Genomic DNA, 23,547 nt, shown 5'->3' with positions numbered 1-23,547 from the left:
GAGTGCTGATCCTCATCACCGTTACTGCAAGCTTTCAAGTCTGAAAGAGCACACCCAGCTTTGACGAGAACATGGGATTCGCTCCATCAGATCATTCACCTTTCGAGTCCAATATCCTGTTTCTGGCAGTACCTGAATCTTTTGAGATAAGTGTCCCCCACTTTAGGGTGACCAGACAGCAAGTGTGAAAAATCGAGATGGGAGTGTGGGGTAATAGGCACTTATATAAGACAAAGCCCCTGCAATCGGGACATCTGGTCACCCCACCCCATTTCTCCCTTCTAACGCAGCTAGCTGCACTGTGCAGTGCTGGGCATGTGGGTGGGAGGGAGGCAGGGAAAAAAGAAATACACCCTTCCCCCTGCAATCATTGAATGCCTTGAAACATAAAACTGATTCCTTTTGTGTTAGCTAGAAATGCTGGTCAAACGCTGTAGCTGGAGTGTCGAGAGGGCTGGAGAACCAGCCGAGGATCTTAACTAGAGCTGTCTGCACAATAAGGCTTGCTGACAGCCTTGAGCAGCACAGTGCCTACCACTGCGGCAGCCCGACCTAGTGCGATAGAGCCTAGTAGCCAGCTGTCAGCATTAAATACGGCACTGAGCAGGGCTGGGAGGAGTACTGAAATTGCAGGGAAAGCATCACTAGTTTGGCAATAATTAATACAATTCCCCTCTCTCTTCCCCAACACACACACACTTTTCAAGGACAACAGGGTCATTTCTACAGCAGCAACGGCTTCTGGGGCTTGCACAAGGCAACAGGAATGGACTGAGGATAGGAAACTCTGGGGTTCTTGTATGGATCCCATTACCATAGCACCAGAGCTCAATCTTTAGAGTATTTATCTGCAGCACCCTGGGAGTGGGGAAGTGCTGTTAACCCCACTGCACAGATGGTGAGCCAAGGCAGGCAGACAGACTTGAACCCAGGTCTCCTGAGTGCTAGCCCGGTACCCCAACCACTAGACCATCAATTATCCCTGAATGGAGAATGGGACTGGCTTTTAAGTTAACTTCCTATGAGCAGACCCTCCTTTCTAACTGTTATTTGCTCTCCACTTCCCTCTAGAAGCAGCTTCTAATTTCAACACGCAATAATCGCTAGGAAAAAAACGCAAACATCTGATCTGGACTCCCCCTTGAGACGCAGCTAAGCGCTGGCAGACAGAGCTCTCCAGCTAGGTCTGGTTTGCAGTGGCTGGTTAGCCTTGTAGAACACGTAAGGAAGACACGGTCTCCGTGCCTGTAGCGCCCTACTGGACACAAGCAGACATTAGAAGTTTCATGAAAGAGGAAAGTCCCTGTCAGGTATTCCCCTACTGGAAAAGGGAAAGCTGCATTTTAAAGAGCGACACAAAAATTATTTTTTTCAAAGTCAGACGTTTGGTAACAAACAAAGAATTTTACAGTTGCATCTTGTACAGTGCGAGAAGGCAGCCAACAATAAAGACTTCACTTGGAGAATGTGGCTCATGTCTAAAAGTACGTCTACACGGCAACCACAGGGTGTGGTTAGAGCATGTTTAGACATCCCCGAGCTAGCTTTGATCTAACTAGTTCAGGTAGCAGAGCAGTGAAGCTATGACAGCATGTGCTTTAGTGACATCACTGATCCAGGCCCTGAAATAGCTCAGGTGTGTCCATGTGAACTGCAATGGCATCCCGTGATGGCAGGTAGACACACCCTTAGTTTCTAGTCCATTTCATTTCTGGATTGGCAGATTCTCTGGGATTCCAGCACTGCTGAGGGAAGAGGCAGGATTCGGTGGGGATTAAAAGCAAGCCTGTGCCAACAATTCTAAATCACTAGGGGTCTGGAAGGCTCAGGCTTTATGTCTAATTTCACTACCAGAACAGGGGCTGCGCCATATATACGAGGTTCTGCTACAGAGCTTACAAAGCAGATTGCATTCACGGTGTTAAGGTGCTGGGTGGATAAGGCTCCACCACTGAGGTCTGAGCAAGGAAAGGGGTGCAGCAGAGGTCAGCTGGGCCTGGCATCAAGGAGCTGACTATGCCTCCCTGCCTATCGACATTGAAGGCCTGCATCTCACCTCTTCTGCACAATGAGGTTGATGTTCCGTAGAGCCACGTACTGCAGCTCAGGCTCTGCCGATAGCAGCGTGACCAGAGGGGGAGCCAGTTTCTTCAGCAGGGTGCCATAATAATCCAGGTCCTTAGACAACATCTCCATGAACTTCATCAGCACTTTCACAGCCGACAGGACCACAGCAGAGTTGGCATGAGACAGGCGGGGTGTCACCCGTTCACAGATGCTGGAGGGAGGAGAATTCAGAAGAATTAAAAGAGTTTTAACCTTTAAGGCAAAGCATTGCTAGTACCACCCAGGTTACCAGCCCGTGCCACTATTTGGTTCACACGAGGGACTGCTTTCACCCAGTTCTTTCATGCTCCACCGCCCTGAAAGGAGTCTGGGCCCACAGGACTGCTGGATGGGCAAACCCAACAATGGATCAGAGATAGGGGCCCAAGCTTGAGCCCCCATTGCCAGTGCTGGTGAACTAACTCAGCTGGAGAAGAATAAGCATCTTATGCCACTTCTGAGCCATCACCTCGAGGTGACTTAGAAGCCAAAACAGACTCAGAGAAAGCAGAGTCTAGGGCCTGGTCTACACTGCCGGTGAACTTTGGTGGCAGTCGACAGGAGTTATGCAAGCTATACAGAGTAGCTTACGTAACTCCCATTGACTTTGTAACTTCCACTTCGCACGCTGTCTCCACTGCGCTGCGCCAATGGGAAACGCATACCCGTCGACCCAAAAAGCGTAGTGCTGTGGAGGTGGTTTTATTGAATTGACTTCTGGATCGATTGAGCGGGTCTTCAATTCCACTCAATGGATCCAGATAAATGGATCTGATGGCAGTGAATTTGCCGCTGTCAGTGTAGACACAGCCTAGGTCTGCTTCATAAAACGGAACAGCGCAGCAGTGGATGCTCAGATCAGGAGATATGCAGGGCACTCGTGAAGTTTGCTCTTTGTACCGATAAGGGGTATAAAAGCCAGTGGGCTGTGGTGGGCGGGGGGAGACCTGGCACTGGGGGGATGTGCTCTAACAAAACAGCCTCATTTAAAGCAGCATGCAGGTCCTGTACAGTTTACAAGTCATTGGCCGATCAGACGGATTTCTGGCTCCCTAACGTCCAGATAGCCCAGCAACCCAACAGCGGGATCCACAGCCCGTCCCCCTCACCTCTGGGCCTCCCGGTCATCCTTGGGCATGTAGTTCGCCAGACAGTCCAGGATGAAGATCTGGCCCCATTCAGTGCACTCGTTCAGGGCCGTCAGCAGCTTGTTAATCGACTGGGGGTTCAGGTCCAGCAGGTTACTGCTTGGGTGAGACTCTGCTATCTCCGAAAGGGCTGCTACCGCGTTAGCCACCACCTGAGAGAGGACAGGCAGGTCATTAACATCCCCATGGCAAGTCTAGCACCTTCCTATTCACCATCACATACAGACCAGGAGGCAGTACTGCCCGGGGGACAGCAGATGGGGACTTGGGTGTCAGGAAATCTAGGTTCTATTCCTGGCTCTGCCCTGGTTACTGTGGATCACTTTTGTGCACAGGGTGCTCCTGCTGTAAGCCAGGGGACTTATCCACCTCCGTGAAGTGGATAACTCACCTTGGCAAACGGCACTAAGAATTGCAGAACATTATTGCTGTGCCACCACGCGCTTGTAACGACCTCCTAACTGCTGCTTGCATTCCCGCCACGGGGCGGTCGAGAGCATCGCATGCTGACCGAGAACAGCATCCCTCTGACCAAGACACATCCAAATACCATATGTAAAAATGCTTTAAGACACACACCCCCTAGACCATATCAGCAGCCTCACCATTACACCAGCCACAAGCCATTTCTTAACACTACCACCAACCAGGGCTGCAGGGAAAGTCACCTGGGGATAGGAAGCAGGGACCCAGGACTCCAGTTCTGGAGGGGATCCTACATGGAGCAGAACCTGAGCTGGACTTACGAGCCCCCCAGCTCCCTGGAAACAGACACCGTACGTACATCCTTGCCATCAGCACCTCACTTGGAAGCAATCTTAGAGAATCCAAATGACATCTGAGTGCCAACCTCCCACCCCCACCCCCTCCAAGCGGTGCTGAGCTGAATCACACAAATAATTAAACACACAGAGACAGGAGAGCAATTACTGTTAGCTTGGGCCTGCCACCCACACGGTAACATCTTTGAATGTTCATTGTGTGCTGTTGAAGTTAAGCTGGATTCAGACCCAGCCCTTCACCTCGGGGCTTGGAAGATGGGAGCCTCCATTATTCAGACACTGACCACAATACTTTTGCTCCTAAACACAGAACCACCCTTAATCTCCTTTGAAGCCACTGGCTCCTTGCCTGGGAGGTTTGCACAGCAATGCAGCTGCTGCACTGGGAGGGGCAGGGGAGATATGGTGGTTAGCAGGGTTTGAAATACTCTCCCACACCAAAGTCAGGGTTTTCTTTTAGGGGAAGAGGGAGGGAAGGGGCAGGGGCAAGTCTATAAATTATCAGGGATGTGCTGAGTCTCCCCTGAACCTATCACATTCAAGGATCTACAGCGAGAGATGTTACAGACCTGCCAGTGTTACAGGGTTATTCTTTCATTTCTGAGTAGATTCGTATTGGTCCCCAGTCGCTGACTAGCAGCCGTATTGGATTTCGGCATCAGTGCTGTCCGAGAGACCAGAATGGGGCTTGGCCATCACTTAAAAACCAATCTGCTCATCCAGGCTTGAAAGAAAAAACTTAAGGGGGACCTGTTTGTCCATACAGGCCAAACAGACTTGTCAGTGTCTTGTAGTAACACTTTCCGCAGTAGTGTTCCCCACAGGGGATAGAGGGTTGGAGAGAACACGGGGGTTTGTTCCTCCCTTAGGCCCTTCTCATTGCTACACTCAAAGGCAGACTGGCAGAGCAGCGTGGGAGAAGCCAGCATTCAAAGCTGGAAATGCTCCCAACGGCTGACGTGAGGAGACAGCCAAAGCCTTGGCACTGACCAGGAGCTCGGACAATGCTGCAGGTCTAGCTGCTGCCAGGTCCCTGACACAAGAGGCAGCTCTACATGGGTGTTACATGAACAGATGGGTTTTCATCTTGGGCAAGTAGTACATCTGCATTCCCTTCATCTCAGCAGGACTCAAGAGCACTTACCAGCTCTATAGAGGCAGCCACCTCTGGGCTAGACAGGAGCAGCCCACTGGGATGAAGCACAGAGAGGGAGGGAAATTTTGGCCAATTAAGGCGAATCGTTACCCATAAGTGCAATGGGATATCTGCCCAATCAGAGCAGGCAGGCCCTTGATTTTAAAATAGTCTCAGTCAAGAGATCCACGTATCTGCTTCCAAAGGATGAAGGCTGTACTGACCTCGATAGGATGCCGAGTCATGGCTCCAGATCACTTGGAGGTTTCAGACCCAATGCTCAGACCACTCAGGTACCCAGAACACTAAAGCACTTTATGAACTAAGTGCCAATGAGCTCACAAAGGAATTGGTGAAATGCAGCCACCATTTTATGCCAGAGCCATTATACCAGAGCTTCCATTTCCCAAGACTCTAATTTCCTGGATGACAGCTCGATGGGAAGACAAGAAGTGGGAAAATCTGTCCTCCGGAAGAGCTCTGCCAGGTCTTGGACTTACACACACAAGGGTCTCAGAGACATCATGAAAGTGGCTTGGAACCACGTCGCTAACTGAACCCTTGCAAAGAATAGAGCAAGTCACCAGACCACGCGAGTGCTCTCCCCTGCCACTTTACCTATCCAGGATAGTCTCAGAAGACACAAGCTTCTCTTGAGGGCTGTGGAGAGGGTTTCCCCTGAGGAAAGGCAGAAAGCGTAGCCCTTTGACATATAAGGAAGAAACTGACAAGCTGGCAGAGCCCAGCTGGCAGAGAGGGAGAGACTGGATCTGTGACATAACCACAGTTCTTACAAGAACGCTCCGAACACTAAGCACGTCTCCTGCCCAGTGCTAGGGCTCCATGCAGATGCTCTGACAGACTGGAATGGCAGCAGACAGGCAGGATTGTTGCAACTGTTCAGGGCCACCAGGCAGGTTTAGTCAAGGTGGCCATGTTAGTGGCAATGGCTATCCAGAGAGCAGGACAGGCATTAGAACCATTTTTGCACCATCAGCAGAGTTCTGTGACACAAGCCTTCACTGCCTGCCCTGTAACACAGCTTTAATGAATCTCCAAGCCCCCTCTCCTAAGCCTGCCTGGTTTTGCATGGCCATGAGTGGGTGATGTTTGCACAGAACACCTTGCAACAGAGAAGACTTATTGCATCATCTGCTCCATTCCTCTGTCACAGCAGGAACCAACCACACAAGAGCCACTGGCTATTACAGTATCCATCTCCTTGCTCGTTACATCAAACGAGCAAGAAGGGCCTCCTCACCAGGGATACACCTTGTAGGGCTGAATGGCTGCCTGCTAACAAACAGCGCACCGCAGACAGCAAAGGAAAGGCAGCCAGGTCAGGAGGGGATTACAAGGGCAAGAAAAGAGATGGCCACAGCTCTCAGGAGAGGCTACCCCTAGATACTCTAGTGTAAGCAAGGAGAGAGGGGGAACAGGATGGACTGTGCCAAAGAAGTCGCCATTGTACAGACAAAAGAATTTTCTACGGGCCACTGAGGAGATCTCAGCCTACTTATGCTTTGAGAGATCCGCAAGTGCTCCTGGCTAAGCAAGGAATGCACAGAGCCACGCAGAGGTTTATGCTTGGATTAGTGGGAGAGGGATAAGTGACCGGGAAGAGCAGCTGACCAAGTCTGCCGCAGCCTGGAGGAGAAGAGAGGAAGGGACTGAGCACAGTACAGAGCAGCCAACGAAGGACAATCACCATAGGGTTGGAATCTGAGATGAGGTCCTTCAGTGTGTCCAGGAAACCTTGGTCCTCCACAAGCTGTGCATTGATGTCATGAAGCTTTGCCACGCAGACTGCTGCCGTCTTGCGCACGTAGGGGTCCTCATCCTTCAGACACTTCCTCAGGGGCTCGCAGAGATACTCCGTTATCTTATCCACACGGATGCAGCCCATTGTGCGCACAGCCAGAGCCCGGATCAGAGGATTGGGATCCTCACAGTCCTAGAGGGGTTAAAAAGGAAAGTTAGATTCCAGCCACTTCCTTGGGCCACAATTTTCAGACTTGGCGTGCTGAAGCTTTGAATCCATATTCAGGAACCAAAACTAAAGTGATTTGAAGTCCAGAGGTGCTAAGATCAGGTCACTTATTTATGTGTCAATATGGATTTAGGACCTCAGGAACAGGAGTTTGAAAGCCTGGGCCATAGAGCCGATATTAACCCCTTAATGCTAGCTGTCTGGGTTTTGAGGTCATCATTTCTCATTTAGATATCTTTTGGGAATCAGATATCACCGGAACACCCACTCTTCCAAGTGCTTAAATTCCTTCTGCAAAAGCAGTCACGCGCAACCATTTTCTTTACCTGTAAATCATCCCTACACAAAGGATATTTGGCTTCTAACATGACCTGGAATAAGCAAAACCTATGCCATTTCAAATTCTGCTTTGGCAGCATCTTTGCTCCCAACACATTCTTGTTCAGCAGCCTCAGACTCCTACAGCAAGACGACACAAAGACCTTCTCAGCTGCAGCCATCCTTACTGGCAACCTTTGCTGATGGTCTAGGACAGACACTAGCCATGGAAGACTCATGGAGGGGACGCACTGCCCTCCATTTATGAGGGGATAATAGAAGAACCACTGCCAGGGAATTATTTCTTCTGAGCTAAAATAAAGGCCAAATTTAGCTCCTTCATCCAGCGGCTAGGACTGATGTGAGGGGGACACTCAGTGAACATGGAGACTGGATTCCCACTCAGAGGGCAATCCAGCCAGATCAGGGTTAAGTTCTTAGGTGGAATGGTGAAAAGGGAAGCCCAGGACTAAGGAATATGTGCACAAGGGAGTTGGACAGGGGGATGGGCATCCCGTTTCCTCCTCCCCTCGAAGAGCAATACTAAGCTCAGCGAGAGGACAGCAGTGGAAACTCAGTCACAGCTGTTACTGGATGGCAGGTTTGGCTACCCACGGCAAGCCACGCTTGAACCCTCGGCAATGCACATCTGTGCAGTGAAGGCAAGCGGCACGCCCGTCTCACCTTTACGAAGGTGTTGACAGCCATAATGGCCATGTCTGGCTGGCTCTTGGCATAATTCATCAGGTACAGGTAGACCAGCTTCTTCAGCTCTAGGTTGTCCGTCTGCATACAGTTCACCACATCTGGGAAGAGCGCGCTGTAACACAAAGTACCAGCATAAGCCATCATAGTGCTGCTAGGACAGGGACAGGAGAGTGCGTTCTCTGGGACATGTTAAACCTTCACCTCTAGAACCAGAGGCAAGCATGTGCCCAGCCACATATTCCACAGGGACTCAACATGCCACCAACTCTGGCCTTCCCAGCTGCCACAGTATTTCCATAACCTTTTATACCCAAGTGTTAGACTCCACTGATCTCTCTGCAGGAGCCATTCCTACACCTGGATTTCTTCACAGACCTCCACGAAGATAAGCTCCACAAAGCAGTCCCCAACAGATCAATCTTGGGGTCATCTTCCCCAACCCAGAACGCTCAAGCCTGGAATTCTGGTTGCAAAGCCGGCTCTCCAGTCCAGGGAAAGCTGATCCGTCTTAACAGACCATCACTAATTTAAAAATGCATGCAAGATAAAGAATGTCCCTCTTCTTTGGTTATTAGTGGCTTTTGAATTCTCCCTCAGATCCCCAATTTATGACTCTTCAGTTAGCTGTGCAGCTCTGTAGCATATACGGAAGAGAGTGCACATCAAATACCTGCTTTGTACTCTGAGCAAGGAGTGTGGCTTTAAATAACCTGTGTGCTTTCCCTACTACACTCCAAATTAACCGCACTGGAAGTCTCTCTTTTTAAGGCATTTGTTGGGACTTTGGACATTTCCCCTTCTGTTACTCTTCTTCCCCTAAAACCTGTTTGATGCTCTATTAGAAAAGACCCAGAAATCCGTGTTAATTTATCAGCGAATCCAGCAATCAGAGTCAGTCTACAATACGCGACCAACCACGCTAAAGCTGGGCTGTGGATGCATCAATCAGGTTTCAAAAGAACCATACTTAAGTGTTCAAGTTTGTTTCTCCTCCATCTGCAGCCACACTGAGCAACCTTGCTTCAACACAGACAGTTCTCTTAAGGGCTGAACTCTGTGTGCTGAATGAAGTACCTGCACCTCAATAACCATCCAATGGCTGTTCAGACAACAGCATGCTCAGTCAAAAAGATTGTGTGGTCACCTCTTTCCATGGTGTTGAAGGGAAACGTCATTGCACCAAAGAAGAACAGAAAAACTATGCACTAGATACTTTACTTTAAATAGCACCCTTCTTGTCAGGGACAAGAGCTTTACAAGAACAGCACTGAATTCCAGAGCTGGAACAATCCCTTAACAGACTGCAGCTGAAATAGAAGTCTAGTTTTCTAAGTCTCTGATGCTAATGAATAGGTCAAAATATTCTAGAGCTGCAGTATGCAGCACAAGTTGTATGGAGAAATAGCCCTGCACAAGAGCCCCTTGACAGCATCAGAGCTGGATGAATGGACAGAAGCTCAGCTTGTGTCATTGCTAGAGCAGAGCCCAGATCCACTTGATTGTTAGTGAGCCTTCCCTCGCAACTGAGTCACAGAGAAAAAACCCATCTAAAAAACCTGGTTAGTCCACCAAGTCTAAAGCAGAATGAGGCTGGAACAATTCAGGAGTGAATCTGAGCAGAGGAAAAAAAATAGACTACTCAGACAGTTAACTCTCTCAGTCACAGTCAGAGATCGTTGGACCTAGGAGCTGGCCTCTCCGCTTAAAACAATGAGAGAATTGGCCAGCATGCATGCGCCAGCAAATCCATTATGGTACAATATGTGGGATGATCAAGGAACAGTTAAGGGGGAACCCATACATATGGAATATAGCAGTGATTAGTCGTCTCCCAGACAGTAAATATTTACTGGTGTGCTAAAAGCCATTCTTAAATGTCATGGTCTCCATTGATGTGAATGGACTCTCGGGGAAAGCTACCCCTGTCCTGATGCTTCCCAGCCATCTGATGAGGTGCAACAAAGCTGTGAGAAAGCAGAACCCTTCACGTGCATGGAAAAAGGACCTCAAGTGCTCAGAAGTCAAGCGTTTTTCTTCAGTTGACTTAATCTCTATTAAACACTCGATGTTCCAGAATATAAGCCTTTGAAACTCCCAGCCTTCCCCTGAACTGAAATGGATTCTGCTCAAAGCCCTAATCCGCATTTGTGTCAAGAAAAGCTTCGCTCCTGAGGAATTAGTCCTCACTTATCTCACACTTTACAGTAACTTCCCTCTGCTTAGATATAGGACTCAGACCCTGGCTACAGACACCTACTCTATGCTGCTCCCCCACCCCCTTTCTGTATTTCATGCCTTCTATCAGTGTGCTCCCATGCCAGGACCCCTCCATGCAATCCTTACATCCTCCTCACTCTGCAACTGTCCTCCTGGGTCTTGTGCTGGCCTAGCTTGTTTTACTTTGATTGGGAGCTCTTCCTGGCACAGAGCATGACTATGTAATGTGCCGTGTAAACTAATGGTGCTGGGAGCCCTGGCTGGTGCCCTGACCCTGGGGTTCAATTCAGAGCTCTGCTACGCGCTCAGTGTCACTTCGACATTCTGTGCCCGCTTCCCACATCTGTAACATGGGAACAGGGCTTCAGCCACCTTTGTAAAGCACAGATTTAAGGACGGAGGGAGCTAGGTGGTGTCTGTACTAAGACATCTTTCTAGTTAGACCTAGAAGTTTATCCACCTCATAATCTTGAGCACATTCTTTTAAAAAGGTGCAGATGGATGTAAGACAGACCCAGATCACCACTCCTAACAGAGGAAGGGGCAGAAGCTCTGTTTGGGTAGACAGCCCACGGAGGGAGGCCGTATTTCTTTAACACTAACTGATGAAGGAAAAGGAAGAGGAAAATGAAGGCGCCTTGCTTGGTATTTTGTTCTTGGCTCACCACAACAAGGTCATGAGCTATGAACCAAAGATATCTGTCCTCTGCCAAAAGGGCTTTGCTTGCTTTATTTAAAGGTGAAATTAAAGAAAGCAGTAATAACCCCAGCAAACTAATCTGGAAACTCGCCCAATCCCCCTTTAGCTAGATTACTACTAAACAAGTCAGGATTGCTGGCGGACAGGCTGCTGACCCTAACAGAACATTAGTCTTTCAGAGCAGAGGCTGCAGTGGCAGGCAAGATCTCGCACAGCTCTCATGCAAGACAAAAGGGTAGCCGACATGCAGACCATCCAGAGCCAAGAGGGACCTTCCATCACGGAAATGGAAGCACATTTCAAGAAGCGATAGGCCGTCATTTGGTGTCAATCCAAGGAGCTTTGTTGCTGGGACTTCTGGTTCACATGGGCTGCTGTAAACTACCCATTTAATACAAATTAGGTGCAGCTCTTGGGTTCTGGGCAAGCTGTTGGTGCAATCCTACAGCCAGGCTTAGTTGGACATTCCCCACGCTGGAGCAAGAGAGGGCATCCCAAAAGTGCCTCCCCATGCATGGCAGCGCACCTGACATCTTTGCCAACGGTCATGGACGCGATCACCTTCTTCACCGCCTCTTTCTTCTTCTCCTTCTTGTCGCTGTTCAACTCTGCCTTCAACTCAAAAATCTCCCCTGGAGGAGAGGGAGAAAGAAATTCAGGAGTTAACATTCCCTGCCCTGGACTGATTGGGGTAGGCAGCAGGTTCTGGCAGCTGCTAAGATGAATGCTCCATTTCAGTTAGCCACAGGAAGGGAAAGCAATTGCATGGCTGTTTCTAGCAAATGACCCAGGCCTGCAGGGCAGCCCAGCCAGTGGAGTAACAGCTCAAGATGCCACATTCGATAACAGTCTTAGCCTCACCAGCTGGGAGCACAAGAACAGCCAAGCAACTCTGCCCCATCAGGCACTCTGCATCTCCTGGGCCAACAAGAGATTGCAGTAAGGTGGCAGCAGGCAGGCAGACCCAATACAACGGGAACACAAAGCACTAACTAGCTCATGGGATGAGAATTTAAGGCATGGGCTCAATAGCTCCCCTGGGCTGGGACGGCCTCAGAATCCGTGCGCTCAGAGAGAGCACAGCTTGCATCGGCCAATTCCCCGCTGGCCGGCTCCGAATCAGTGTCACTGAGATCCAGGAGAGGCACCTAGCTGGCAGCAAAATCGGCACAATGGAAGGAGGGTGGAGGGGAATGTAAGCGGATCCTGTTACACACACTGCTGAAGCTAGACAAATTCAGACAGGAAATGAGGTGTACATTTTTAACAGTGACCCTTGGAACAGTTTACCAAGGGCTGTGGAGGATTCCACATCACTGGCAATTTTTAAATCAAGATTGGATTTCTTATTTTAAAAATAAAAAAGAAATACGCTTAACCAGGAGTTATTTTGGGGCAGTTCTCTGGCCTGTGTCATACAGGAAGTCAGATTGGTTGATCACAATGGTCCTTTCTGCCCTTCCAAACTATGAATCAGGCCTTGCGCTTCCTCCACAAAGAGGATTTGAAAGGAGGAGATTGGCAACAGCTAACGGGTAGCTCTGCATTAAACTTCCCCTTCAGCTTATTAAAATACCCAACACAAAGTAACTCTTTGGCCCATACTGTTGTGTGTACACAGAAATGGGAACTGCCAAAACTTTCAGAAGGGAATTGAAAGGGGGGTTGAAATTTCACCGTGGCTTCTTGGAATCCTTGTGTTTCTCTAGCATCAGCTATCTAGAGATATCAAAGCACTTCATGAACATTATGGAATTCAGCATCAACACCTCTGAGCAAGAGGTATTATCCCAGGTATTATTCAGAAGGGGAAAGAGGTCACACACAAAAAATAAGTCTACCCGCAAGAGGGCTAGAACCCAGGCATGAAAAATCCACTCATCAGTGGAGAGAATCATGAACTGAGGAGGGGTGGCGGGGAAAAGCGCTATGTCATCAGTTACTGCAGAATTCAAGTTCTCATTATAAATAAAGCGTTTCTAGTCATCATGTTGTTAAGACAACTTCTGAACCTGACCTGTCACAGCGCTGGCTGCCGGAATCTGTCTGGCAGACATAACACTGTGGTGGGTATTCCAGAATCTCCCCTATCCCAGCAGCTATGGGAAGCTAGACTTACTACCAAGGGGTTATCCCTAGCGTCAGTGCCCGCCCGCCCACCCAACCCTTCCTCTGCTGCATTAGGTCAGCTACTACTTGTCTGGTACATTTTGCAAAGCTTGAACCACTCTTCCTGAGTCAGTCTGAGCCTTAGCTCTTAGTTGACGCTTATTCCTCTATCTCCAGTAGCAGAATCACCCCCCGATGATCAGCGTGAGCCTGTCCTATGCTGATAGAAAGAGCATTTGGAGAACACAATGCCCAGAATAAAGCAGGAGATGGCTGCCAATGGTTTGCTTGGTGCCAGCTCACACTCCCCTCCACAATTTGGAGGGAGAGGAGTTTCCGAGGCAACATGCTCAGCTCTCACTCAGATAAGCGCAGTGGTCTGGCTGGGGAGCACTAGATTCATTCATTTCTGATTAGCTGTCCATCTCACAAAGCCAGACACTGGCACTAGCAGTAAGGATACAAGTCTATGTTTTCCCCCTCATCCAACCTCGCCTGACAGCACCAGGCACTCTGGGTCCCGTGGTATCTATGCTGGCTCATTCTTAAGCAAAGACTAACAGGCTGTGTCAAACTCTACACGGTGGAAAGGGGGGACAGGAAATAGTCCACGGGATTGGATTAGGCAGGAGGAAGAGGGCTCCAGGGGGATGGATCTAGAAAATTCATTGTGGCCCAGCATCCAGAGATTCAGAATCCAGAGCCTAGAGGACGCTGACACACCACTGTCACCACACACACACCTTTGCCAAATTAGAAGCCAGTGGTGCAGTCATATGCACTAGATATGAATGTGTATGCAACTAAGACCACAGCAACTGAAAGAACTTGCTATTGTCACAGCAATGACGTGAGAGGGTGAAGGGCCGTTTTGTAGCTAGTGATGTATTGCTGGGATCACAGCTAACCTACGACCTCCTTTTAACTCAACCTTCCCACCTTTCACTGCCGGGAAACTAAGACTAGACACTAAGCCTCCCCTCATATACATTATTTCCTTGGTTTGGCAGATACTTTAATTTAGCATCCAGACAGCCACCTCCACTGCCGGTTCAGTGGGTAGTGAAGGTTTCGGGCCTGTAGGGATTTTCCACTAGTGCACAGGCTACCCACATGTATTAAAGAAAGAGGCCATCTGCAGGGGCCAGTCTGACAGCTACACCGATGGGTGTTACTGAGCTGCAAAAGCTGATAAAAGGACAGTTAAAAGGCGTGTCTCGGTTCATTCCCAGGGCAGAGGCTGGGTGGCAAAAGCAGTTTTTCACCCAGGAACTGGAAGCTAGAATACTTGGAATCTGTCAGGGTTTCAGAAGCCTGAATTATGGGCATTTTTGTCTGCAGCTAATGAGCAAGTTACCAACTCCACCTGCATGTACAGCACTCCATCTGCCCAGCAGACTGGAGATCCGGCAGCCCTCACCCGAAGGATGAGAGAACTGTACAGATACCAGTCACCTAGCTTAGCACCCTGCACGCAAGCAGGAACAGTTATTAAAAGCATTGAACCGTTAACCAGTTTCTTTTCCCCCTCTTCATACTATATAGTTCCTGTTACTAAAAACTCCTTCTGTCTGAACTGTCAGCTGTCATTAGGATGGCAAAGAACACTAAGGTGGGGGTTGGGGGGGCGGCTATTGCTAGTTACCAGGATTTGGGAGGTTCCCCAATTTGGACCCACCCCTCATTGTGAAAATGAGCAGGACTTGTGCTAACAATCCCATGCAATGGCATCTTCCTTGGGAATAGTTGAGAGGGCCAAGAGAGCTGTTGGGAAGCACACACAGTTACCTTTCTTAGTGGTGGTGAAGTACTTGGAGTCTGTCATTTTGGTCCCTGGTTTGCAGTGAGTCTCTGAGAAAAGAGCAAGAGAGAAAATGTTGACACCAGGATAACCTTCATGCTTTTCTGCTGAAGCAGCAACAACAGAGGAAGCGCTGGGAGGAAAAAAACAAGAGGGAAGATACTCTGCTCTCCTGCAGGAAAAGCAACCACACACACACACACACACACACACAGCAGGGCTCATCCCCTCCGGCAGGGACAGGGAGACATACATGGCAGGGGTGCCTGGGTGCTCATAACGCTCAGAGGAGGGTCAGTGAGGTTGGTTGCAGTGTATTCCTCTCCCCCATCCCGCCCACAGAGCACTAGTGAAGGAAAGCTAATGTGTCATGATCCCAGCTGGCCCATTGCGGTGGATCTGCAGCTGAACTGGATGCTAATGGTAATCACTGCAACTACACCGGTTCAAATCCAAGTTACCTGAACAGTGACCAAGCCTCAAGACCAGCTGACAGCTCTACAAAGTGATTGGCAGGGAGATGGGGAGACTGCACCACAGAGCCCACCCCAACTGGTGTTAACTGGCCCGGCCCCCTTGTCAAAAGCCTCAGCAGATACAGCAGACTGGACTCTTAAGAGATTGACCGCCCTCTCCCGCCTCTCGCATGACGACTCTCTCCCCCTCAATTTGGGGTGCAGCACATCAGTGGGGCTCAGTGGGAGGAAAGTTTATACTGCCTATGCTGTATTTATTCTGGGCTAGAACATCTGCATCCAGGGCTGTCAAGTTAGCACGTTTCATGAACACCACAACCTAGGGCTTTTAGACAAAGTGCTACGCTGCAAGGCAGCATGGAGCACATTAGCAAAACCAGCCTCCATGTAGCAAATGAAGGGGGAGCAGCTGTTTTGCTGGGGACTAACCAATCGCTTGACTATTGCAATAACCCTTGTTCGTGTCATTGCAGGCAGAACATTTCATTCCAGTGAAGAGACACACCAAGCTCTTCCCCCCTCCCCTGGAAGTGGCTCTCAGAAGAGGGGAAGGAGCTAGGCAAAACTGAGGATAGGTCCAAGGAAGCCTCCCTCTAGGGTAAATGCAAAGAATAACCACAGCTTGGAACAGTGCAAGACTTCACCTCCATATTCAGTGTATTCACAGGACATGGCCCTCTTCCAAGTCACCAAACACTACGCACCAATTCCCAAGCACTGTTCCTTTAAGTTCAAAATGTAATCCTTCTGTCAAGTGCTCTAGGCCATATTACATAATCCCAAGCAGTTGAGATCAGATATACTGTCTGGCACTCTGCAGGAGTCCAATACATACGCAGTGGGTGGACTTTTTAGAAGGTTGGTTAGAAGTTCCAGATTTCTGTGTGTCTGTGGATGTCACTAACCCTTCCTTCAGCTGTGAGTTAACCATGTAAACTAATCTGGACATTCAGCAGTCCCTCAATATACTAGAGGAGCAGAACTTCAGAAGGCACTGTCAGATTAGGTTGGTTCCACCAAAAAATGGTTTTTATTCACAGATTTTTCACCAGGATTTTCTTTTTCAAACATAACTGAACAGGACTTTTACAGGTAACTTCAGGTGCTGGAAACCCTAGCATTGCCAACAGGAGAGAACTTAGTGAAACTGGCCTGTTTAGTTTCGCTGTCCAAGCTAAGCAAGGAACAAGGAAGAAACCAAGCCAGACATGATATATATATTTAGTAACACTAAAAGGGCTTTACAACGAGAAAAAAAAATGGGGGGGGGGGGTGTAGAGCCTGATTCTAACAGGCTAATAATCCCTTCAATTTATACAGCAGCATCCAGTTGAAGTTCAAAGAGCTTTACAGACATTAATGAATTAAGACCCATCTTCCCTGCAAAGTATGTAAGAAGTGAGCCGTTTTATAAAGGCACACAGCAGAAGGCGCCAGTCTAAGGTAGCAGAGCCTGGAACAGAACACAGGTGTCCTGTATTTCAGCCACAAAACCACCACAGGAAAGTTTCATAATTGTTAGTGTTAGTTATGTCTTTTTAACACTCAGAGGGCAAAGCAGCTACAAAGGCTATGGAGAGAAGGTTGCATTGTGGCAGCCTTCACTCATCTGCCTGCGCCCGGCTGGTGCAGCTCACACTGTACGAGACGGCATCATTTGCTCAGCCCCTGCGGGTTTGCCGACAGTGCTGTGTGACACCCACTGCTGGCCAGTGCCAGCTGACTCAGCTCAAGGCTCGGGCTAAGGGACTATTTAATGAGGTGTAGACGTTCCAGCTCAGGCTCTAAGACCCTGTGAGGTGGGATTGTCCAGAGCTCAGTCTACATGGCAGCTAAATAGCCCCTTAGCTGAAGTCCTGCAAGCCCGAGTCAGCTGGCATGGGCCGGGTGTGGGTGTCTAACTGCAGTGCAGACATTCCCCCCCACCCCGCCCCTCAGGGTATAGCCCTGTGTGATGTACTCAGGTAAGACTGGATCTTCACCTTTCCAGAGGTCCTTGTTTTTATGAGTTTACAGGAAGGCAAAAAATTATTCGTGTTCTAACTTCTCTTGAATTTAAATCAGTGTCTTTCTGTAGAGTTACTTAGTAACTGATAACAGACTGTCACCATTACCAAGCAACTGCACTTCGCTTCCAGATTATGCTGCAGCATCTTTTTGCACAACATCATTGCAGATATCCTATTCCTTGCAGGATGACAATAGGGAGGATTTGCTGCAACCCCTCTGTCAGCACAGGACTACACACAATAGTTACACTTTTACATCATCATCCTTGCTTCAAAATTAAGCGGAAGAGCAGTGTAACTGCCTCCTGGAGAATTTTTTGCCCCTTCTTGTGAAGCAGCTTGTACAATCCCATGTTACAGACAAGATGCTGGCTAGCTGGAACCCTGGTTTGACCCTGTAAGAAACACAGGAATTGCCAGACAATCATTAAAGAGCCAGAGGCACAGGCAACCTCTGTTGTAATGGGCCTGTGTGTAGTACACATGACCAGACATGAAAGGAGGGGTTTCACCACAACTTTGGATAAGTGGGCCCAGGTCAGAGACATCCAGGCTGTTGCTGCATGATACCAAAAGAACAGCTACTAAAAATGATTCCTACTATCTAGGGCAAGAACTACATGGCTGGCACACAGGGCTGTCATGTCAGGAGCTAAAGCAGCGAGCTCCCTCCTGTGTCCTGGACTCCAGCCTCAGATAGTGCAGCCCATGCTTTCATAGCAACCTTTCATTTGATCTCAGACAGACAGCGACCCACCATTTTGAGAGCCATTGTATCCTCATGGACCCCTTAAACGCCAAGGCACCAACACCTTTTTTTGTGATTTTATGAACAGTTTATTCAATGGGATTCAACTATAAAGAGCAGGTAGCTGGATGTAGGGTTCTCAAGCCTTATCTCCTGCACGTGTGTTTTATTTTTATACGTGAACCTTGGCAGAGGCAAAGAGGGGCAGAAATAATCGAAGGAGAAGGAGAGTGCAAGATCCTGAAAACAGGATGTTTTCAAAGCAATGGTGAACAGACTGGGATCAGTTGCTGTGACCTTGTTTTTAGGCTTCCCAGCTCCATGCCTGAGAACATATTCTCAGCGTGGGATACCAGACTCCAAACTTGTTAAGTAATGAATAGAAATGTAAAACCATTAGCTCAGTGTCTGGTGGCGGTTGGGAAAACAAACAGGATGCACGTTGGTATCAGACGATTCGGTGGCTGTACCTCCAGTCCTGCACAAAGTATATCACTGGAAGAAGGGAAGGACAACAGGAACATGGCATTCTGGGCCAGCCGTCAAGAGAGATTTCAAAGAGGACATGACCGATGTTTATACAACCCTAAGAAAGGTAAGCTCCACAAGACACTCATTAGGCATGGTCCAGAAGCTAGAAGTAGGCAATGAGTGTAGGGGGAATTTCTTAGTGCAGAGGGCAGTGTGTGGCATGTGTTCCCCAAGGCAATGGAGAAGATGCACTATGTTAACTGACTATTTTCATGAGCACTTAGGGAAGAGGCTATAGGATACAAACTGGACAGATGGGGCAATGGATGGTAATTACCAGTAATGGCAATATTGCCTAAGGAAAACAATCCAGAATGGTGGCGTGTCATGATGCAGAAGAGTTACAAAGAGAAAGTCAAATATGGAGCTGAAAGACTCGACCATCGTCTTGGCAAAAGGAAGTCAGTCATTTAGAAGGGTGATGGGGTGCTTGGCAAATACTTCGCAGGACTTACCCAGCACCTTTCATGCGAGGATTTCAACGCTATCTACGCAGGTAGGGTTAACCACCTATTACAGACAGAGGGAGACAAGGGTAAACCATGCATCATATCCAAGGCCATACAGTGAATTGTAACAGTGAGGACTGGAACTCAGTCCAAATACATGTCAGTCCCTCTGATCTAACCACTGAAGTACACTGCCTTTCAAGCAGGCACATCTGGCTAACAGGGTTGTGGGACACCTGGAGTCATGCCCAAATTACCTTTCTGAGAATTAGCTTCTGACATCACCAGCATGCCATATAGAACAGAACCCTTTAGAGACACTAGCTAGAGATGCATCTGGCCTCAGAACAAGTATACAGGGATGAGATGGAAAATGAAAGCGCTGAGAATGTATTAGCCTCCAGTTCTGTTCCCCACTTTCAGTCCTGCTTCATAATAAAGTAAATATCTAGCTGTTATATAATGCATTTTCATCAGTAGACCTCGAAGCGCTTTACAATCCAGTGTATTCATCCTCACAACACTCCTGTGAGGTAGGGAAGTAGTATCTCCACTTTACAAATGGGAAAATGGAGGCACAAACAGGCTAAGCAATTGCCCAAGTTCACACAGGAAGTCTGTGTTGGAGCAGGGAATTGAACCTGGATATTCAATGTCTTAGGCTAGTGCCCTAACCCTTGGCCATCCTGCCTCTCCTAAGATTGTGTTCCCCCCTTCCACGCCTAGCCAGACTGAGGAAACCAGAAAGCCAAAAGAGTTTTTTTAAGAAATTCCAATCTACCAAAAACCTTGTGAGGAAGTCTTGGCAAGTGGTAGCTGTCTTTAGAAATCTCAGGCATGGATCAAATATTGAGACAGACAAAAAACGTGCTGAGGGAGCAGATGGCATTGTTACCCCAATACTGACCATTTTATGTGTGTTGCCTCTATTGCTTGATTTTGTTATAGCTACATATCATGGTCCATTCTTCCTCCTCTTCTGTCATTTCCAAAATAAGAAGTCATGGTAGGTATATTAAGATTTTGGACATTTCTGCAGACACAGACTGTGGGGTATTGCAATTACGCTTAGTTTCATAGATCCACTGCATGCAGGCACTTCATTAAGAACAAAGTGATAACAAAAATCAGTTGCTGAAGAATTCGGTGGCTTTTTGTTGGCTGCTTAAAAATAAGTTTTACTATATTATTTTCTCTCTTAAACAACTTAACAAGGTTTTAAAACACTGACCTTCGTGTTTTAGTGAGTTAAAGTATTTGTAGCTAAAAAGCCAAGCATCAAATCTGACAGTACAGCTTTGACTTGGTACAGCCTATCTGAACTTGTTAAAATATGAAGCCAGGAATCCTGGGAGTCAATGCACCACATCAAGTTTAATGATGCAGTTTTAAGCCAATGGCTGAGATGCCAAAGTTTCCTTCTACCCATTACTGGCTGCCCAGGTGCAAATTAAAAGCCCTTTCCTATCAGAGCGATTGATAACATCAATGCCCCCTAAAATAGGCTGTAATGTCACAAGCTGCAAGAGTTCCTGCTGAACTCTGATCCCAGTGTGGCCAGGGCAGCAGCACGTAACACAGTGCACTGTTAACTGCTTGGGGATACCCAGGAAGAGCAGTGCTAGAACAGAAACCACAAGTAAGGGAGAGGGAGCCAAGCAATGGTTCTCTGCAGCCAGCAGCAGCACAAACCACAAGCTCTGGTTTCACTCTATAAACTCTACTGAATAAATGCTCTAACCTCAAAAGCCTGTCCTTCAACAGGGCTTACGGTGAACCATGCCAAGCTTTTGATGATAGTGCTGACCTTCCAGAGAGAAAATGGAAAGGAGTCAGACAAAGCAAGCGTCTGCGGACAGCCAAGACGGTGTTTGTCTCCACACGAGCACGTTTATCCGACTGCTTGTAAAGCAGCCTTCCTGGAGCACTAGATAGAACATGACGAAAACTGAAGGTGGAATCCTGGCTCTGCCACGGACCTGCAGCTAGACACTTTACCTCTCTGGGCCTCAGGCTCCCTTGCCATCCTTTGACTTATCTACAGATAAACGTTTGGGGAAGGGATCGTCTAGTACTGTGTGTGTGCAGCACAATGGGGCTCCACAGAGCCACCATAATACAGGTTACTAGGCTTCATTGATCTCCATGGCTTTAAAGACAAGGTAAAGAGCAAGCACCACACCACAAAGATACATAGTGACATTCCTAGGTATAGCTAAAGCACTACAGAACCAATCAGCCGGAGGCCAAGCCAGGCAAACCCCCAAATCAAGGAACAGCTGCACTAGATCCTGCAGTTGGGCAGGAGGAAAAGTAGTGACATTCACATTCAACAAGCATCTCCCAAGCCATCTGCATCCCAGAAGGTGATCAGGATAAGAACCCAGCTTCAGCAGAAAGCAAGCTTCTAGTACACAAATTCCACTAGCTGACACGGGGATTGGGCCCATTTTCTGCCATCCCCGATTATTTTGTATTGTTCACTGCCACAGAGTAAACGCCCAGGGTATCTAATCTTCCAAACTAGCACTCTGCTATTAGATCTCATTTGCAATTTGCCTCTTCTCCCATGACCCAGAGAGACTTACGGCATGGCACAGTGAGAACAATAGGTGAAGGCAACGTGCTAATACCCCAAGGAGAAGGAGGTAAGGGCAGCCCAGGAAAAGAGCCTGAGGCACGCTGTAAGAACAAAACAAGATAGAGATTTAAGAGTAAAACACAGGGGGGGTCAGATGAGAGGATCACAACAGTCCCTTTGAATCTATGACTCTCAGAGCAGCTGGAAATGGAGCAGATCACTTATTGCTCTCTGAAGGCAAAGCAAGTTGCTCTTACGTATCTCTTTCCTCAGGGGTAAAGAGCTCAGACTTGCATTTGCTGCATGACATATGTGGCTCTAAAAAAATTTTAAAAATCCTCTCACTCAGAGTAAGCAGGAAGCTTACCCAGACAAGTGCCATCCATTTTCTGCAGATTCTAAGCTTGCTTCTTCAATAATATTCTAGCCCATGTGGTCACAAAGAAAACCTTCAAAACATCAACTAGAGTCACAAATTCAACTGTCCTTCAGTCTGCCAAACAGAAAATACCAGCACCTTTGCTGCTGCTCCGAGCTTTGCCCAGCTGCAGTCAAGAGCTTAGACTCTGGTCAGTTTTCACTTGGGCTATGGGAACCCTAGAGAGAGCAAGGAAACTGAGAAATAAGGTCATTTCCACCGTGGCTGCTTATGAAAGCAATGAGCAGCAGCAAGGACAACTCAAAAATGGAGGCTGGGGTAGGCAGAAGACAGCCTAGGAAAGCCCCTACCCCTTTAAAGCGTCCAAGACGCCTGAGGTGCCAATTCTCTTTTCCACCTGCCAGCCCCGATTGGGGTGAGGCTATAAATTTGCCAGACACCTACTAGTCACAGTCCAGGGACAGGACAGGCATCCCCGTTTCCCCAACAGCTGGGGGAAGGAGGAGGCAGATTTCTACCTCAGGAATTTCCCTGAACAGTGGGCCCTCCACATTTTCCGTATCAGTCCTGGGCTCACAGGATAAGTCCTCTGGCTACTAAGATTTCCAAACCCTCTAAGTGGTTGCATGTGTGAAGATGTCAGAGTGGGTCAGTAGAGAGACTGTTGGATGCGTTAGAAAAGAAGTGAGAAAAAAAAAGGAGAAAAAATGCAAGAGGAGAGGTAAAGAGTACATTGTAGGAGGAAGGAGGAAAAGGACACTGAAGACAACCCAGAAGAGAAGGATCTATTGTTCTAGGAAAAGAAAACAAAGACAAAGTGGAGGGAAGCCTGGAATGGAAAGAGTTCATCAAGGGCCAGAGCTGCAATCAGTTACATTTTTAAAACAGAAAGTTGACAAATTATAATTATATTCGATACACAACTGTTTTATTCCTCTAAGTCCCAGGGGGTGAGGAGACATGGCAGCACCAGTTTCCTGCTATTAGTATTAGCCCTCTAGCTAGCAAGAATCAGCTACAGTTTTCAAGTCCTGGACACAGGAACACGTAATGTTGCTTGGAAAGGGAAAAGAAAGCGGCACTGCATTTATTTTTAAACAAACATGTAATGTGAGCATTGCACAACCATTTTAGACTGCATGCATTAGACACAGGGCTCCAGCTATGATAAACTACCTAGCTGGTTATTACTCTGTTTATTAATATTTTAGTAGCTCTTTAAAGACAAAGTTTAGTTTTGAAATATACTTAGGGAATGTGACTCCTGGTGGGCTTGGAATGCAAGTTTATTGGCTTATCGTAATTGTGTATTGAAATGTGGCAGTACTGGAACATGCCTTAGAAATGATCTCATGAGACT

The 23,547-nt window shown here is 48.0% G+C and overlaps 1 protein-coding gene across 2 annotated transcripts in view; it reads right to left on the bottom strand.

Annotated features, from left to right (window-relative positions):
* Window positions 1-23,547, bottom strand: part of AP1B1 (adaptor related protein complex 1 subunit beta 1) — a 58,170-nt gene that overhangs the window by 27,796 nt on the left and 6,827 nt on the right. For both annotated transcript variants that reach the window (XM_067550255.1, XM_067550256.1), the window contains exons 2-7: window positions 15,002-15,064; window positions 11,631-11,736; window positions 8,164-8,299; window positions 6,880-7,125; window positions 3,216-3,406; window positions 2,057-2,278 (exon numbers count right to left, since the gene is read on the bottom strand). In XM_067550255.1, the coding sequence (XP_067406356.1) occupies window positions 2,057-2,278; window positions 3,216-3,406; window positions 6,880-7,125; window positions 8,164-8,299; window positions 11,631-11,736; window positions 15,002-15,038 (938 nt within the window). In that variant the 5' untranslated portion in view covers window positions 15,039-15,064. The remainder of the gene's footprint in view (window positions 1-2,056; window positions 2,279-3,215; window positions 3,407-6,879; window positions 7,126-8,163; window positions 8,300-11,630; window positions 11,737-15,001; window positions 15,065-23,547) is intronic.

Source organism: Emydura macquarii, unplaced genomic scaffold, assembly GCF_026122565.2.
Source record: "Emydura macquarii macquarii isolate MOO-44397 ecotype Brisbane River unplaced genomic scaffold, CSIRO-AGI_Emac_v2 contig_1254, whole genome shotgun sequence".
In the NCBI taxonomy this organism is placed as follows: domain Eukaryota; kingdom Metazoa; phylum Chordata; order Testudines; family Chelidae; genus Emydura; species Emydura macquarii.
This window is presented reverse-complemented; position numbering and strand designations above follow the sequence as displayed.